Here is a 19,939-nt window from a genome sequence, read left to right as displayed (position 1 = left end):
AAGTGAAGAGCGCCCGCATTATCGGCATGCCATGAAGGCGTCACTCTTGACCAAATTTGGTGTCCTATAGGATCTACTACACCCCTAATGATATAGTGAAGTCCGATTACATTCTATGATCTCTGAGGAATAAATACGAACATGATTTGACTGGTTGAAACAATGTTTAGGGTTAGCTTTGAACAGATTCCCTTCTTTGCAAATTGAAATACAAAATCGATCGTGCATGCTATGTGGACCTTTTTAGGATATGAAAAAGGATTTGATCTAACCAAATGACACTTCATGTTGTCTCTGGGACCCTTTGGAGGATAAATCAGAGCAAGATTTCAGAATGTAAGTACACATTTGACCTTCAGAGGTGAATTTATCAAACTATTGTGGTGAAAAAAGTGTTTTGTTGTTAGGTGCTCTCCTCAAACAATAGCATGGCATTTTTTCGCAGTAATAGCTACTGTAAAGTGGAAAGTGCAGTTATATTAACAAGAATTTAAGCTTTCAGACAATATAAAACACTTATATGTACTGGCATTTTTTGTTTCACTAAAATCTGCGATCATGACACATGGCGCTGCATGATTTACAACTATCTCTTTAACGGGACGCCTATCCCTAATTGAAAAAAGTTCCGCCAGTCAGGACGATACAGACAGTTCAATAGGTATGTTTAGATATGCAGAAAAATATGGTATTTTATACATAAAATTAAGCATAATAGTTATGGCTCTAGCTTGCAGGAAAAAGCTGTTTCAGGTGTGTAACGGCGTTCTTCGTTTGTCGAAAGAGAGTCGGACCGAAATGCAGCATGGTGGTTACTCATGTCTTTAATAAAGAAACGACGATACATTAAATAACTTATAGATACAAAAACTACAAACGGAACGAGAAAACTAATTACAGCCTATCTGGTGAACACTACACAGAGACAGGAACAATCACCCACAAAATACACAGTGAAACCCCGGCTACCTAAATACGGTTCCCCATCAGAGACAACAAGAATCACCTGACTGATTGAGAACCGCCTCAGGCAGCCAAGCCTATACTAGACACACCCCTAATCAACCACAATCCCAATGCCTACAAAAACCCCAATACGTCAATACAATAAACCCATGTCACACCCTGGCCTGAACAAATAATTAAAGAAAACACAAAATACTAAGACCAAGGCGTGACAGAACCCCCCCACCCCCTAAGGTGCGGACTCCCGGACGCACCTCACAACCATAGGGAGGGTCCGGGTGGGCGTCTGTCCATGGTGGCGGTTCCGGCTCGGGACGTGGACCCCACTCCATAAATGTCATAGTTCCTCCCCTTCGCGTCCTGGGATAATCCACCCTCGCCGCCGACCATGGCCTAATAGTCCTCACCCAGAACCCCACTGAACTGAGGGGCAGCTCGTGACTGAGGGGCAGCTCGTGACTGAGGCAGCTCGGGACTGAGGGGAAGCTCGGGACTGAGGGGAAGCTCGGGACTGAGGGGAAGCTCGGGACTGAGGGGCAGCTCGGGACTGAGGGGCAGCCCAGTACTGAGAGGAAGCCCAGTACTGAGAGGAAGCCCAGGACTGAGAGGAAGCCCAGTACTGAGATGAAGCTCAGGCAGGTAGTAGGCTCCGGTAGATCCTGGCTGGCTGGCGGATCTGGAAGATTCTGGTTGACTGGCAGATCTGGAAGAGACTGGTTGAATGGTAGATCTGGAAGAATCTGGTTGACTGGCAGATCTAGAAGATCGTGGCTGACTGGCGGATCTAGCTGCTCAATGCAGACTGACAGCTCTGGCTGTTCCATGCAGATTGACAGCTCAGGCTGCTCCATGCAGAATGACAGCTCAGGCTGCTCCATGCAGACTGACAGCTCAGGCTGCTCCATGCAGACTGACAGCTCTGGCTGTTCCATGCAGACTGACAGCCCTGGCTACTCCATGCAGACTGACAGCTCTGGCTGCTCCATGCAGGCTGGCAGCACCTTGCAGACTGGCAGCTCCTTGCAGACTGGCAGCTCCTTGCAGACTGTCAGCTCTGGCTGCTCCATGCAGGCTGACAGCTCCTTGCAGACTGGCGGCTCCTTGCAGACTGGCAGCTCCTTGCAGACTGACAGCTCTGGCTGCTTCATGCAGACTGACAGCTCTGGCTGCTTCATGCAGACTGACAGCTCCTTGCAGACTGACAGCTCCTTGCAGACTGACATCTCTGGCAGCCTCATGCAGACTGACAGCTCTGGCTGCTTCATGCAGACTGACAGCTCTGACTGCTCCATGCAGACTGACAGCTCTGACTGTTCCATGCAGGCTGGCAGCTCTGACTGTGCTGAACAGACAGGAGACTCCGGTAGCACAGGAGAGGAGAAAGGCTCCGACAGCGCTGGTGAGGCGGGAGACTCCGACAGCGCAGGAGAGGCGAGGCGCACTGTAGGCCTGATGCGTGGTGCTGGAACTGGTGGTACTGGACCGAGGACACGCACAGGAAGCCTGGTGCGGGGAGCTGCCACCGGAGGGCTGGTGTGTGAAGGTGGCACAGGATGGACTGGACCGTGAAGGTGTACTGGAAAGCCTGAGAGCAGGGCTGGCACAGGACGTGCAAGGCTAGGTAGGTACACAGGAGGCCTAGTGCGTGAGGCTGGCACAATTTTCACCAGCCGACTAACACGCACCTCAGGACGAGTATGGAGCGGTGTCCCAGGTGCCATCAAATCCCCGACACGCTCCGTCGGACGAATATCGTACCTAAAGCACCAAACTAGCAACTCCCTCATTACTCTCTCCTCCACTTTCCCCATTAACTCCTTCACAGTCTCTGCTTCGCTCACCTCTAACACCGGCTCTGGTTCTGGTCTCCTCCTTGGCTCCTCACGATAAACAAGGAGAGTTGGCTCAGGTCTATCTCCTGACTCAGCCACTCTCTCTCTGAGCCCCCCCCCAATACATTTTTGGGGCTGCTTTTCGGGCTTCCCTCTGTGCCGTCGTGATTGCCTCTCCAACTCCATTCTCCTATAGCCCTCTTCGCACTGCTCCAGCGAATCCCAGGCGGGCTCCGGCACTCTCTCTGGGTCGACCGCCCACCTGTCTATTTCTTCCCACGTCGTATACTCCATACATCTGCTGTCCATAACGTCCTCACTTCGCTGCTCCTGCTGCCTGTTACCACGCCACTCGGTCCGTGTGTGGTGGGTGATTCTGTAACGGCGTTCTTCGTTTGTCGAAAGAGAGTCGGACCGAAATGCAGCATGGTGGTTACTCATGTCTTTAATAAAGAAACGACGATACATGAAATAACTTATAGATACGAAAACAACAAACGGAACGAGAAAACTAATTACAGCCTATCTGGTGAACATTACACAGAGACAGGAACAATCACCCACGAAATACACAGTGAAACCCCGGCTACCTCAATACGGTTCCCCGTCAGAGACAACAAGAATCACCTGATTCTGATTGAGAACCGCCTCAGGCAGCCAAGCCTATACTAGACACACCCCTAATCAACCACAATCCCAATGCCTACAAAAAGTGTCCTTCTGTAGCTCAGTTGGTAGAGCATGGCGCTTGTAATGCCAGGGTAGTGGGTTCGATCCCCGGGACCACCCATACGTAGAATGTATGCACACATGACTGTAAGTCGCTTTGGATAAAAGCGTCTGCTAAATGGCATATATTATTATATTATTATTATATTATTATTATTATTATTATCATATATATTAAAACCCCTATACGACAATACAATAAACCCATGTCACACCCTGGCCTGAACAAATAATTAAAGAAAACACAAAATACTAAGACCAAGGCGTGACAAGGTGTTTGAAAAATGCACAATGTCCGGATAGGGGCATGACCCCGCTATGGACCACCTCCCAGCAATCCTCACATACACTTACTCATTCAAGGGTTTTTCTTTCATTTGACAATTTTCTACATTGTAGAATAATAGTGAATACCTCTAAACTATGAAATAACACATATGGAATCATGTAGTAACCAAAAAAAGTGTTAAACAACCACACATGCGTAGATCATCCGTTCACCGACTCTTCGTCTCACAAAGACACGCCGTTTGGAACCCAAAATCTCAAATTTGGACTCTTTGGAACAAAGGACAGATTTCCACTGGTCTAATGTCCATTGCTTGAGTTTCTTGGCCCAAGCAAGTCTCTTTTTCTTATTGGTGTCCTTTAGCAGTGGTTTCTTTGTAGCAATTTGACCATGAAGGCCTGATTCACGCAGTCTCCACTGAACAGTTGATGTTGAGATGTGTCTGTTACTTAAACTCTGTAAAGCATTTATTTGGGCTGCAATCTGAGGTGCAGTTAACTCTAATGAACTTATCCCCTGCAGCACAGGTAACTTTGGGTCTTCCTCTCCTGTGGCAGTCCTCATGAGAGCCAGTTTCATCATAGCGCTTGATGGTTTTTGCGACTGCACTTAAAGAAGTGACGTGTCTTTGGCTATGCTGGATTAAGTGATATGACATGCTATTCTATAAAATCATTTCTCTGTAATTAATATTACCTGATTAAGCTAATCAGGTAAATGTCATTTACAAGAAAGTCAGGGCACCACGAAATAATGTTGATAGAGCTGTTATCTTCCGAATAAACTCTTAACGACCTGGTAATCTTTTAAATCAGTAGCAGTCAATATTTAATCGTCACTTTATTCAGTCTCATCTGAAAGTTGTAAATTCTTGGTTATCTTCACGAACCGTGGCTAACAAGTTGAATCAGCAATACAACATTTGGTTTAATTATTTATTTACTAAATACCTAAATAATCACATAGAATTACATCTACACAGCATGGATCATACATTGATTGGAAATTATGTCATAATGGAAAATGTCCCTAGCAGACGGCTGGTTACACAAAGAAAGGGGGTCGGGTTTTGAATGAAAGAGCGGGAAGACTGAGGAACAAAAAGATTTTGTGTGTCTATCGGGCCGTAGGCAGCTATGCTATCGTAAATACAGTATCTTATGCATTCTAAATAACCGCCCATTTGAGAAAGGAAAATGCAATCAATATTTACTCTGTGCTGCGCTTCGGTAGATTGGTCGTAGATAGATGGCTGGGTTGTCCAGCATGGATCTCTTGTCCTCTGAAGAATGTCTAGTGGTGAACTGGAGGGTGGTAGAATGGATGCTCTGTCCGTCCTCTCCTAACCTACGTTTACAGCTGCTGTTGCTAAAGCAGAGGTATCACTTCTTTAGTGAATAAGAGTTCAAAGTTCATACCAAGTTGCCATACTTTTAAGCTCGTGCTATATTCTGGCTGATATAGTCTAAATTCATCCTTTCGGAGTGTCGATCGTCACATTGAACACATTGATGCTAATTCCGTATTTATTATCTGAGCCCTTTTAACGTAGGACCGTCATCCTCACGTCCTTGGAACAGAAAGGTGAATTTTCGTCAACGGGTTTATATAGTGGTGAAAGAATGGCATGTTTCATAGTTTACAACCAAAGTCTGTTCCCTTGGGCGGAGCCTCTGAGTGAGCAGAGTTTCTCTATGACAAACTGTTCTCTCATTTAAGAAGCTAAAACTACATTTCATCTTTTCACAAACAGTTTCATATTTAAACATTTAAATTGCACAACAATTCCATGTGAATCTGATAACATAAGGTGAATGCACCAATTTGTAAGTCGCTCTGGATAAGAGCGTCTGCTAAATGACTTAAATGTAAATGTAAATGTATAACTAGAATGTGTCGACTTTAAAAGATACAGTTTGTCATCCTGTCATTAGTACTAATGTTTCAGACAACAACTGATCTGAGATCATATTCATTAAGTACCAACGCATATTTTCAACTGGTTGTATTACCGAAATATGGTTCCGTTTCCCAACTTTCGATGTTACCAGACTCTCTATGTTACAAAGGCTTTACAAGAGTCAACTCTATGAAGTAGAGAAGGAAAAGGGGAAAGGTATTTATGGGGGTCATAAACCTCCCCCAACAGGCCAAGGTCATGACAGAAGCTTTCAAAATCCTTGAAGTTTTCAGCTTTGACTCACCTTCATGTCTTAAAGTAATGATGGACTATCATTACTCTTTGCTTATTTGAGCTGTTCTTGCATAATATTGACTTTTTGGTCTTTTACAAAATAGGGCTAATTGCCGATTTCTGTGGCTGGTAACTTTAATTTAACTTATCCTGTGCAGTCTTCCTTTCCTGTGGTGGTCCTCATGAGAGCCAGTTTCATCATAGCGCTTGGTGGTTTTTGCAACTGCACTTGAAGAAACTTTAAAAGTTGATTGACCTTGTCTTAAAGTAATGATGGACTGTTGTTTCTCTTTGCTTATTTGAGCTGTTCTTGCCATAATATGTACTTGGTCTTTTACCAAATAGGGCTATCTTGTCACAACACAACTGATTGACTCAAACGCATTAAGAAGGAAAGAAATCCCACAAATTAACCTTTAACAAGGCACACCTTTTAATTGAAATGCATTCCAGGTGACTTCTACTCATGAAGCTGGTTGAGAGAACGCCAAGAGTGTGCAAAGCTGTCATCAAGGCAAAGGGTGGTACTTTGAAGAATTTCAAATTTAAAATATATTTTGCTACATGATTCCATATGTGTTATTTCATCGTTTTGATGTCTTCACTATTATTCTACAATGTAGAAAATAGTATAAATTACAACAACAAAAACTGAGTAGGTGTCCAAACTTTTGACTGCATGACTCCCCTGACTCTGACATTGTCAATCAAGTACAAGTACAAGGATAGAGCAAAAACCCGCAGACACTCGGACATTCGTGAAATTAGTTTGACACTTGCCCTAAAGCTTTTTTGTACCTATTGCCTAATGCCAGATAAAAATAATGAAAGAAAAACCTCAATGTAGCCTATAGATATGAATTGCACAAGAATGATACATTTATAGATTTTTTTATGCATTGTTTTCTCTTTATTCAGCCAGCCTGCCAACCACCTGCCCTTCATCCACACAATATTTCATGACCCTCCCTGCCGATATAACTGCTGGGACTGTGGGTTATGAATCAACCCGCACATCACTATTTCCCTCTACCACTTCTGAGCCATGCTTTGAGTCTCATACAACATGTCATCGTGTTTATATCTCCCTCTGCCAGATCCGCTCGGACCAAGACCTGGAGAAAGGGATACGCTACAGCATCACTGGAGCAGGGGCGGACCAGCCTCCCATTGACGTGTACAACATTGACCCTGTGCACGGCAAGATGTTTGTCACCAGACCCCTGGACAGAGAGGAGAGGGCCTCCTACCATGTGAGTTACAGTGCGTGTTACGGTCGCTCCACACATCTGTTGTGTGTCTGTCTATCTGTTTGTCTGGGTGTCTATCTGTCTGTCCATCTGTCTGTGCAGGATGGCTGTCGTAATTCTGTCACACTGACACAGTGAGACTGAGTGAAGCCTCAGATTCTGAGTATAGCCTTTTGTATGCTTTAGCAACACTGTCTTGTTTATGCCAGACTGTCCTTTCTGAGTTATGATAAAAGTGTGAAATGAAAGAAAGAAAGATTGCCTTGACAAAGCACAGATTTCTGCAGCCATTCAAGCTGTCAATTAGGCTTGAAGGAGGTTTTTCAGCAGAGAGAGAGACGGTTTGGAGAGGAGTGTGTCTTTAACTGCTAATGATCAGGCAATGTTCTGGGTGTTGCGTTGGTGTTGTGTTTAGGAATCACCTGACAGCAGGGGCAACCCTTTCTTTGTCTACAGCTGGCTGTTAACCGCCATCAGACTGGAACATGTTCCCCATGAACTCTGTAGCTGCACGCTGCCTCCTCTCCTTTGAAAATCTTACATTTAGCATACATCTGCCTCTTACTGTACACACTTCAGACATGCTCACAACATTAGATATTTCCTTAGTTTAGATTAAATATTTATTTCAAATATCACAGATATTTGCTTTACATACAAAAATGCACCGCAAAAGAATCTGAGACATAGCATAGGCCAGACAGACATAACAAACCAGGGTTGAAACCAGGAAACAGAAACGAAAACTGGAAAATAACTACATTTTTAGAGGTACAGAATCAGAACCTCGAACAAAAGGGATCTACAGCATACTGTTTCAGAACAGAACCATTATTTTTAGTTTGGAAATAATGTTATTTTACGTTCCTGGCATTTTATTCCAGTCTCAGAATAAACGTGCCTATGCAAAGCCCCCACTTTGTCACTTAGAAACTTATTCCAATTTCTGCCTACCTGCCAGCTACAAATCTTTGCCTGTGTGTGTGTATGAAACACGACCCTCCCCATATATATACACATATACACACACATATATATATACAGTACCAGTCAATGTTTGGACACACCTGCTCATTCAAGGGCTTTACTGAATTATTACTATTTACTTCATTGCAACATAATAGTGAAGACATCAAAACTATGAAATGACACATATGGAATCATGTAGTAACCACAAAAGTGTTAAACAAATCAAAATATATTTTATATTTGAAATTCTTCAAAGTACCACCCTTTGCCTTGATGACAGCTTTGCACACTCTTGGCGTTCTCTCAACCAGCTTCATGAGTAGAAGTCACCTGGAATGCATTTCAATTAAAAGGTGTGCCTTGTTAAAAGTTAATTTGTGGAATTTCTTTCCTTCTTAATGCGTTTGAGCCAATCATTTGTGTTGTTGCACGGTAGGTGTGGTATACAGAAGATAGCCCTATTTGGTAAAAGATCAAGTCCATATTATGGCAAGAACAGCTCAAATAAGCAAAGAGAAACAACAGTCCATCATTACTTTAAGACATCAAGGTCACTCAACTTTTAAAGTTTCTTCAAGTGCAGTCACAAAAACCACCAAGTCGCTATGATGAAACTGGCTCTCATGAGGACCACCACAGGAAAGGAAGACTGCACAGGATAAGTTCATTAGAGTTACCAGCCACAGAAATTGGCAATAACTGCACTTTTTTAAAATGTAATTTAATTTGACCTTTATTTAACTTGAAAAGTCAGTTAAGAACAAATTCTTATTTACAATGACGGCCTACCATCGCAGCCCAAATAAATGCTTCACAGAGTTCATGTAACAGACACATCTCAACATCAACTGTTCAGAGGAGATTGTGTGAATCAGTGGTTTCTCGCTGCAATGACCAATGACCAAAAACAAACCTCCAGGCTATGTAAGGGTTATTTGACCAAGAAGGAGAGTGATGGAGTTGTGCATCAGATGACCTGGCCTCCACAATCACCCAACCTCAACCCAATTGAGATGGTTTGGGATGAGTTGGGATGAGTAAAGGAAGTCCTCAACATATGTATGAACTCTTTTCAAGACTGTTGGAAAAGCGTTCCAGGTGACGACTGTACCTTATTAAGCAGGTTGAGAGAATGCCAAGATTGTGCATAGCTGTCATCAAGGCAAAAGGTGGCTACTATGAAGATTCTAAAATATAAAACATATTTTGATTTGTTTAACACTTTTTTGGTTACTACATGATTCCATCTGTGTTATGTCATAGTTGTGATGTCTTCACTATTATTCTACAGGCCTGAGTGTCTGATTGATTTGTATTACATAAAACACACAATTCTCCATACAAGAGATTTGCAGCGAAAGTCCATGGACCTCCCTGCTCTTGGCAGTCCTCTCTCTTTGGCCTGACTCATCCATCTGGCAGTTCCTGCTGGTCCATTTATTTCCAGATGAGGTCCTGCTTGTCAGTCCTCCTACAGTATCAGTCTCTTTTCCAAAGCCTGCCGTCTGGTGGAGGTGGGAGTGTAGGTGTAACCTGGTCAGGCCAGCCCAGTGGTGTCAGGTCTCTTTGTGAGCTGGTGGATGTTAGTACACATGCTCCTACACCTCTTGGCATGGGAGGGATCAATAAGTCAGTCAGGTCATTGGATGCTTGTTAAGGCCTAGTGAACTGGACTGGCAACTGTAAACAAGCCTGAGCCTGAGTGGAGCCTGATGTTGGAGCTTGGTGTTAGAGCCTGACAGGGGCTCGTTATTAAAGCCTGAGAGGAGCCTTGTATTATAGCCTGAGGGGAGCTTGTTATTACAGCCTGAGGGGAGCTTGGTATTAGAGCCTGAGAGGAGCCTTTTGTTTGAGCCTGAGAGGATCCTTGTGTTTGAGCCTAAGAGGAGCCTGGTGTTAGAGCCTGAGTGGAGCCTGGTGTTAGACCCTGGTGTTAGATCCTGGGAGGAGCTCGGTTTTAGAGCCTCAGAGGAGCCATGTGTCAGTCACCCAACCGGTAATACAGAGATAGCACTAGACTTTCAATTTATGAGTTACCTGTGAAGAGCCTTCTCTGCTCTTGGCTTTTACTGCTCATGGTTGGCGTAGATAACTTTATATGTGACCCACCACTTTGATTCGGTGATATTTGGCAAAATTTTATTAAAGTATAGACTCAGAGATAGAAAATTGTATATCATAAACTGCAGTTGAGAAACAATGGGAAGTTAACTTCTTATGGCTACCATCCCGTTAAACGGGACATTCAAATAATATTACTAAAGATATTTATATCCATGAAATCACAAGTGCAATATAGCAAAACACAGTTTAGCCTTTTGTTAATCCACTTGTCGTGTCAGATTTTGAAAATATGCTTTACAGCAAAAGCAATCCAAGCGTTTGTGTAAGTTTATAGATCGCTCGACAAAACATTATGAACACCTAGCATCAAGTAGCTTGGTCACGAAAATCAGAAAAGCAATCAAATGAATCGTTTACCTTTGATCTTCAGATGTTTTCATTCACGAGACATGTGTACATTTACGTATTAAAAGAACCATGGACACTTACCACGCCGCATATTGGTCCTCTGATCCTTTTCGCCTCTCCTCTTCAGAAGAAGAGGAGGAAATCCCTTACACCCAGTTACACAATAAATGTTCCTTTTGTTCCATTAAGATTATTTTTATATCCAAAATACCTCCATTTGTTTGGCGCGTTATGTTCAGAAATCCACAGGAAAGAGCGGTCACCACAACGCAGACAAATTCCAAATAGTATCTGTAATGTCCACAGAAACATGTCAAATGTTTTTTATAATCAATCCTCAGGTTGTTTTTAAAATATATAATCGATAATATATCAACCGCAACTCTCTTTTTCAGTAGGAGAGGGAAAGGTAATGGCTGCCCAAACTCTGTTGCACATTCAAAACGCTACTGGCACCTGGCCATACAATGGCGCAATGTTATCTTTCTTGCTCATTTTTCAAAATAAAAGCCTGAAACTATGTCTGAACCGATAGGAAGGGGAATCTGGTTGATATCCCTTTAAATGGAGCAAATGCAGGCTATGGTACATGGAGTTTTCAAAAACGAAGCCACTTCCTGGTTTGATTTTCCTCAGGGTTTCGCCTGCAATATCAGTTCTGTTATACTCACAGACTATATTTTGACAGTTTTGGAAACTTTAGAGTGTTTTCTATTCAATACTAATAATAATATGCATATATTATCAACTGAGACTGAGGAGCAGGCTGTTTAGTTTGGGCAACTTATTCATCCAAGCTACTCAATAATGCCCCCCAGCCATAAGAAGTTAATTCTGCTTTGAAAGTTGATAAATTTGTAAACCCACTTTTGAGAAAATGTCTCATGAATGTTTTTGGTACACCTACTGGAGAGCTCTTCTTTGTCTACACCCATTCAGCATCGTTCACACATTCTTAAGCCTTAGCCCCATCCAATCTCTTTAAGGATTCACATGTGAGGCCTTGTGCTAAACAGAGTGAGTAAGGTAGTGTAGTAAACTGCCAAAGCTTTCAATACTAAAAGTGGTGAAAGTAGTAGTAAAATACATTTCATCTAGTCCTTAGCCCATATCCTAATCTGACTTTGGTGTAGGTCATGTTGTTCTTCACATTAAATGAAATCAAAGTTTATTTGTCACATGCACAAGATGTAGAAGGTATAAATGGTACAGTGAAATGGTTACTTGCATAGTGGAGTCTTTTGTTTAGTCTTTTGTCTAAACAGTGAACCATAATCCCAACCCATACAGTACTACCATGTAGCATGCATGAATCTGCAGGTAGCTAAATCTAACCAACTAGGTTCAATGTTAGCTAGCTAGCTATAGGCTATAGCTAGTAATGTAAATTGATTTCTGAGATAATAATAATATTACTACAAAGATTATACACGTAACATTAGCTGGTGAGCCAGCCAGCTAACGTCTGCTAGCTAGCTAACAATACACTTGAATTTGTAATTAAAATAACTTTACGACAAACGTATGATATATTATTAGAAAAGTATAATATCTGAAAATGTAGCTACACTTTTGCCCATATACATGGATGAACGCTTCTCCCCCTCTGTCATGGATGCCATGGTTGCCCTTAGTTTGAAGATGTAATCTGGAGACAGGTGTTTTATACAACAACCTTTAGTGGTCTCTTTTCAACTCCCTCCTCATTTGCAATCATACTCTTCTTCCACCGGGCATTCTACAGATTTCAAACTTGGTCAACTTCTTCTGTGACAACAGTACCGTTGATCGCCGTTTCTTCCCCATCCTTTTCATCAGAAGAGATATGTAAGATACCAAATTAAGGCTACACCCGTTGTGAATCCAGTCAACATGTCATATTTCAAAAAGGCTTTTTGGCGAAAGCATAAGATGCTATTATCTGATGATAGCACAACAGTAAACAAAGAGAGAGTAGCATATTTCAACCCTGCAGGCACCACACAAAACGCAGAAATAAAATATAAATCATGCCTTACCTTTGATGAGCTTCTTTTGTTGGCACTCCAATAAATCCCATAAACATCACAAATGGTCCTTTTGTTCGATCAATTCCGTCGATATATATCCAAAATGTCAATTTATTTGGCACGTTTGATCCAGAAAAAAACAGCTTTCAATTCACGCAACGTTACTAACAAATATCTCAAAAGTTACCTGTAAACTTTGCCAAAACATTTCAAACTACTTTTGTAATACAACTTTAGGTATTTTTAAACATTAATAATCGATCAAATTGTAGACGGGACAATCTGTGTTCAATACAGGAAGACAACAAACTCATGCTACTTTTCTAGTCATGCGCCTTCTCAAAAAGTACACTTCAAATGACACAAATTCAAGATGTCCGTACTTCTTCATTACACAAAGGAATAACCTCAACCAATTTCCAAAGACTGGTGACATCCAGTGGAAGTGGTAGTAACTGCAAAAGTGCCTTATAAATCTAGTTTCCCAATGAAAACTCATTGAATCGACAGTGACCTCAAAAAATAATCTGAATGGTTAGTCCTCGGTGGTTTTGCCTGCTACATAAGTTCTGTTATACTCACAGACATGATTCAAACCGTTTAGAAACTTCAGAGTGTTTTCTATCCAAATCTACTAATAATATGCATATCTTATATTCTTGGCATGAGTAGCAGGAAGTTGAAATTGGGCACGCTATTTATCCAAAAGTGGAAATGCTACCCACGATCCCAAAGAGGATTTAAGTAGTGATGTGCGACATACGCCTAGCTTCCTGGAATGGGTCACATATGTTCTGGTCTGTTCTTTGATACGAAAGACATGACTGGTGTTTTTGACAGGCTTCCGTCAGAGGAAGTGGAACTCTGAGGTTAGCGTGTGGGTGTAGTTTTGTTTTTCTCCACATACAGCTGTAGGGAGAGAGCAGCTGGGAGCCAGCCAAGAGAATTGTGTGTGCGCGCATGTGTGTGCATTTGTGTGTTTTGATGAAGATGTTGACGGGTGTGCCTGGGGGCATTGGACAGACCCCATCAGTGGTTGCTGTGGCGGCACTGGTGGTTGGCGATGCATTTCTCAGGCCCGCCCTCCAGCATGCTAATGACTGCCCAAAATCACACATTAGCAGTCCACACACACTGCTTACATACTCCTCACACACTCCTCCAGGCTCTCAGATCAAATGTCCATTGGCTCCGTCATCCCCCATCCCCTTACACCACACACCATGCAGAGTCCACAGCTGAGGAAACAGATTGGGCTTGTTTTTCTGTTGGTGTTTCTCTCTTTGTTTGTATGTTGTGCTCTGGCCTAGTGAAACTCGTCGTCTGGGGAATATTAAGTGGCTGAAACAACAGCGTTTGGACGTGTTTACACGGTGTTTGTGTGTGTGTGTGCCTGTGTTTGTGTATGTGTGGGTGTGTATTTATGTGCTCACGTGTGTGTGAGAGCAGAAGTCAGTCAATGTGAAATCCGTCAGTGTGTGTGTTTCCACACCATGCGGAACAGACACAAAGCAAGATGAATAATTTTTTGAAGAAGGCAGGTGTCGATGCTGTAGCTTGAGGCTCCTCTTTACCATTCAGCCCTCTTGGGCATTCTAAAGAACATTGCCTCTTTCTGTGAATAGTAAAGATATTATGTTTGTCAATGTTGTACTTGCTGTAATAAAAGGGTCCACTGCCCACATGACTGTGAAGGTGTATGAGAAAGACAACCTCCAACACAAGTCTCTCCATCTCGATCTGGATTTTCATGACTTTATGTTTTAAAGAGCTATTTGGAGAGACAATGATGGTGTTCTTTGCCTTTCAAATATAATGGTGTCTAGAGCTGTGAGACATCATTAGTCAACATATTCAGACACAGGGGTTGTCACTCCTTCCTCTCACATGTTGACTAGACCGGGCACGTGTGTGTGGCCTCGTGCGGCATCGCGCGCAGGTTGATTTTGTCCACCCACACCAGATGAGATCAGGACACGCATGTTGAAATATCAAAACGAAGTCTGAACCAACTTTATTTATTTGGGGACAGGTCGAAATGCATGAAACCATCATGGCCATTTAGCTAGCTTGCTGTTGCTAGCTAATTTGTCCTGGGATATAAACATTGGGTTGTTATTTTACCTGAAATGTACAAGGACCTCTACTCCAACAATTCATTCCCATATAACAGGGTACATTTAGTTAGTTTCTAGTCATTTCTCCTCCTTCAGTCTCCTTCTGACTTTATATGACGGTTGGCAACCAACTTTAAGGTGCATTACCACCTCCAACGGCCATCGTGGGTGGAATAAGGTGAGGACCAAGGTGCAGCGTGGTAAGAGTTCATGATTTTTAATATAATCAAAACTTAACACTAAACAAAATAACAACTAGGAATAACGAACAAACGAAAGCGTCCTGTCTAATGATGAACCCCAAAACAGAAAATAAACACCCATGAAACACAGGTGGAAAAAGGCTACCTAAGTATGATTCTCAATCAGAGACAACTAACGACTCTGATTAAGAACCATACCAGGCCAAACTCAAAAACCAACATAGAAAAACAAACATAGACCACCCACCCCAACTCACGCCCTGACCATACTAAAACAAAGACAAAAAAAAGGAACTAAGGTCAGAACGTGACAGTACCCCCCCTCACAGGTGCGGACTCTGGCCGCAAAACCTGAAACTATAGGGGAGGGTCTGGGTGGGCGTATGTCTGCGGTGCCGGCTCTGGCGCAGAATGTGGACCCCATTTCACCATAGTTTTTCTCCGCCTCTTTATCCGCCTCCTTGGCCTCTTAAAAACAGCGACCCTCGCCGCCGACCTCGGACTGGGGACCTTAGCCCCGGGTCCCGAATGGACGGGAGATTCCGGCAGCACCGGACGGACGGGAGACTCCGGCAGCTCCGGAGTGAAGGGCGATTCTGGTGGCGCCGGCGTGACGGACGGCTCTGCCAGCTCCTGGCTGACTGACAGCTCTGGCAGCTCCTGGCTGACAGACGGCTCTGGCAGCTCCTGGCTGACTGATGGCTCTGGCAGCTCCTGGCTGACTGACGGCTCTAGCAGCTCCTTGCTAACTGACGGCTCTGGCAGCTCCTGGCTGACCGGCGGCTCTGGCAGCTCCTGATTGGCGGGTGACTCTGGCAGCTCAGGACAGACGGGCGACTCTGGCAGCTCAGGACAGACGGGCGACTCTGGCAGCTCAGGACAGACGGGCGACTCTGGCAGCTCAGGACAGACGGGACTCTGGCAGCTCTGCAGCTCCTGGCTCTGGCAGCTCAGGACAGGCTCTGGCAGCTCATGACAGATGGGATTGGCGGGTGACTCTGAGCAGCACTGGACTCAGGACAGGGAGCACCTGGGCAGGAGGAAGACTCTGAGGAAGGAGACGGAAGGAGAGAGACAGTCTGGTGCGGGGGGCTGCCACCGAAGTTCTGGTGCGTGGAGTCGGCACCGAATAGACCAGACCGTGGAGGCGCACTGGAGGTCTCGAGCACCAAGCCTGCCCAACCCTACCTGGCTGAATGCTGCCCATAGCCAGGCCAGTGCGGCGAGGTGGAATAGCCCGCACTGTGGAAGAAGGTGAGGACCAAGGTGCAGCGTGATAAGTGTTCATGATTTTTAATATAATGAAAACTGAACACTAACCAAATGAACAACTAGGAAGAACGAACAAACGAAACAGTCCTGTCTAGTGATGAACCACAAAACAGAAAATAAACACAACCACGAAACACAGGTGGAAAAAGGCTACCTAAGTATGATTCTCAATCAGAGACAACTAACGACACCTGCCTCTGATTGAGAACCATACCAGGCCAAACTCAAAAACCAACATAGAAAAACAAACATAGACTACCACCCCAACTCACACCCTGAACATACTAAAACAACGACAAAACAAAAGAACTAAGCTCAGAACGTGACACATAGAGTCTAATGAAGTTCTTTCAGGGCCGTCGAGGTGTCTGCTTGGGGGAGGGGATATTCACGGCTGTGATTACAATTGAAGAGAATTCTCTTGGTAGATAATGAGGTAGGCATTTGATTCTTAGGAATCCTTGGTCAGGTGAACAAAAGGACTCTTGTTCCTGAATATTGTTATGATCACACCACGACTTGTTAATCATAAGGCATATACCCCTGCCCTTCTTCTTACCAGAGAGATGTTTGTTTCTGTCGGCGCAATGCGTGAAAGAAACCGGGTGGCTGTACAGACTCTGATAACGTATCCCGAGTAAGCCATGTTTCCGTGAAATAGAGAATGTTACAATCTCTGATGTCTCTCTGGAAGACAGCCCTTGCTCGAATTTCATCTACCTTGTTGTCAAGAGGCTGGACATTGGCGAGTAGTATACTCGGGTGCGGTGAGCGATGTACCCATCTACGGAGCCTGACCAGAAAACCGCTCCGTCTGCCCCTTCTGCGGCGCCGTTGTTTTGGGTCGCCTACTGGGATCCATTCCATTGTCCTGGGTGGTGGTCCAAACAGAGGATCCGCTTCGGGAAAGTAGTATTCCTGGTCGTAATGTTGGTAAGTTGACGTTGCTCTTATATCCAATAGTTCTTCTGGGGTAACAGTGTAAGAAATAATACATTAAAAAACAAAATACTGCATAGTTTCCTAAAAAAGGGAAGCGAGGCAACCATCTTTGTCAGTGTGTGAGCTGAGCATGTTTTTGGTTTCCCATTGGTTCTGGGAACGAAGCCATAAGTTTCCTAACTGTAAAAAACAAAACGTTCTGAGGACGTACGTGAAAATTTTGCCTCTTCTGGGAACGTACATTTTTAGGTTCCAGGGAGGTTCTGAGAATGTTTTACTATGGTTCCCTGAAAGGTTCCCTGGGAGTTTTCTTTTGCGTTCTGAGAATTTAAATTCTAGGTTATTTGAGAACATGTTTCAATAGGACTTTTAATAACACTGCTATCTTAGGCTAATTGTTTTATACTCCAAGCACAGATAGGACAAACATGAATTAATTTGCTTCGGCATTAATCATGCAAACACATTTATCTTTCATTGTGGTATGGCATCAGTGAGACTCAAAACTATGCTCTGCTGTTTTCTATCCATGGAATTAGTCCACTGTGCCACCATGATGGAACTACCATGCCATGTTCTTGTTTTTTATTCATACAAAGCAGTTTATTTTTGGCGATTCAATCAGACTCCATTTGAAAGGAAACAAGCACACATTAAGATCAGGTGTGGCCAATTAGTGGGCATGGCCAACACACCTGAAGACACTTAACAAGACAGAGGATAGAGAGAGTTTTTTTCATGCTCAGAATGGAATGTGTATGTTTACAGGATCGGTGTCCCCACCGCGGGACGGTTGAGCTAACGTGCGTTAATGTGATTAGCATGAGGTTGTAAGTAACAAGAGAATTTCCCAGGACAAAAACATATCTGATATGGGCAGAAAGCTTAAATTATAGTTAATCTAACTGCACTGTCCAAATTACAGTAAATATTACAGTGAAAGAATACCATGCTATTGTTTGAGGAGACTGCACAGTTATGAACTTGAAAATGTAATAATAAACTAATTAGGCACATTTGTGCAGACTTGATATGACATTTTGAACTGAAATGCAATTATTCATTGCATCAGTGCAAAACTTTGCACATACACTTCTTCCATCTAGTGGCCAAAATATAAATTGCGCCTAAACTGGAATAATACATTGTGCCCTTTCTCTAGCATTTAAAATATGATGAAAAAATAAAATAATAATAAAAATGCATGTTTTTTCTATGTATTATCTTTTTCCAGATCGAATGTGTTATATTCTCCAACATTAATTTCACATTTGCACAAACTTCTAAGTGTTTCCTTTCAAATGGTATCAAGAATATGCATATTCTTGCTTCGGGTACTGAGCTACAGGCAGTTAGATTTGGGTATGTAATTTTAGGTGAAAACTGTTCTTTGAACATTAGTAATGATTTCTTGTGGTTTTTTGGAAAGTGTTCTGAATGTTCTGAGAGCAGGACTTTAAAAAGGACTATGAAGAAACCTGCAAAAAACGTTATGCTGAAGTACTGAAATTCCCCCTGAAGAATCATTCCCAAAATGTTGTCGGTAGGTTGTATGCAAAATAACCATAGGACAACCAGTCTCTCACCAAGCTTTGAGAAACATATGGTTCTCAGAACATTATACGTTAGCTGGGCTGCGTTTGAACACATGTTAGAATCTCTTTTTCTTATTGGCAATTATCAACACAGGCACTCCAACGGGCTCTCTCTGTCGTGCCAAATAAAAGACTGGAATTATTGCTTCAATTGTGGAGCTTCCAGTAAACATACCTCTCACAACCAACAGTCAGAATCAAGGTTGTTTTGAAACTAAGCTGTGCATGGCCGGATTTCAATGGTCGGCGTTAGTGGATTTTCCTGGACACTCTAGTATGCAATTACATTAGACACACTTGTGGAAGAGATCTGAAATGACAGGATTAATTGCAGTCAAAGGATGAATTGCTGTTATGTTTGTCAATATGTCTCTTTTGATGGTTCATATCAATCAGTACAAATTAGCCTCAAAGTTACCATTGCAGTTACAGGATGAAGTCCAGCCTGTGTATACAAAGTGTCCTGTTATGTCTATGTCAATGTCTCCTTTGATGTTTTATGTCGATCAGTGCTTCTTTAGTTATCGTCAAAGTTACTGTTGCATTTACAGGATTTATACAATGCTCATATGTTTTTTGTTTGTTTTGTTGTTTGCAGCTGCGGGCCCATGCTGTGGACATGAATGGGAACAAGGTGGAAAGCCCCATAGACCTATACATCTACGTCATCGACATGAATGACAACCGGCCAGAGTTCCAGAACCAGGTCTACAATGGCTCTGTGGCTGAAGGCTCAAAGCCAGGTACTTAAACTAGGACAGTAAATGGTGTCTTTTTTCTTCAAGCATTTCAAGTATATGAACGGAGGCATGATGATTTTAAAGGTAGAAAGAAGACCATGTCATGATTGGAGGAACACTTGTTTTACCAGTCAGAGATGAAGGCCAGATGTTAATCTACGTTGTGTTCAGACACCAGATGTTAATCTGTTGTGTTCAGACACCAGATGTTAATCTACATTGTGTTCAGACACCAGATGTTAATCTACATTGTGTTCAGACACCAGATGTTAATCTACATTGTGTTCAGACACCAGATGTTAATCTACATTGTGTTCAGACACCAGATGTTTATCTACGTTGTGTTCAGGCAATGTTCTA

The 19,939-nt window shown here is 43.0% G+C and overlaps 1 protein-coding gene across 3 annotated transcripts in view; it reads left to right on the top strand.

Annotated features, from left to right (window-relative positions):
• The window catches only part of LOC124003628 (cadherin-4-like), a 330,661-nt gene that overhangs the window by 272,152 nt on the left and 38,570 nt on the right, over positions 1-19,939 (top strand). For all 3 annotated transcript variants that reach the window (XM_046312049.1, XM_046312048.1, XM_046312047.1), the window contains exons 6-7: positions 7,108-7,263; positions 19,438-19,582. In XM_046312049.1, the coding sequence (XP_046168005.1) occupies positions 7,108-7,263; positions 19,438-19,582 (301 nt within the window). The remainder of the gene's footprint in view (positions 1-7,107; positions 7,264-19,437; positions 19,583-19,939) is intronic.

The sequence above is a fragment of the Oncorhynchus gorbuscha genome, linkage group LG18 (genome assembly GCF_021184085.1).
Source record: "Oncorhynchus gorbuscha isolate QuinsamMale2020 ecotype Even-year linkage group LG18, OgorEven_v1.0, whole genome shotgun sequence".
Taxonomy (NCBI): Eukaryota; Metazoa; Chordata; class Actinopteri; order Salmoniformes; family Salmonidae; genus Oncorhynchus; species Oncorhynchus gorbuscha.
Note: the sequence above shows the minus strand (reverse complement) of the source record. Positions and strands in the feature narration are given on the sequence as shown.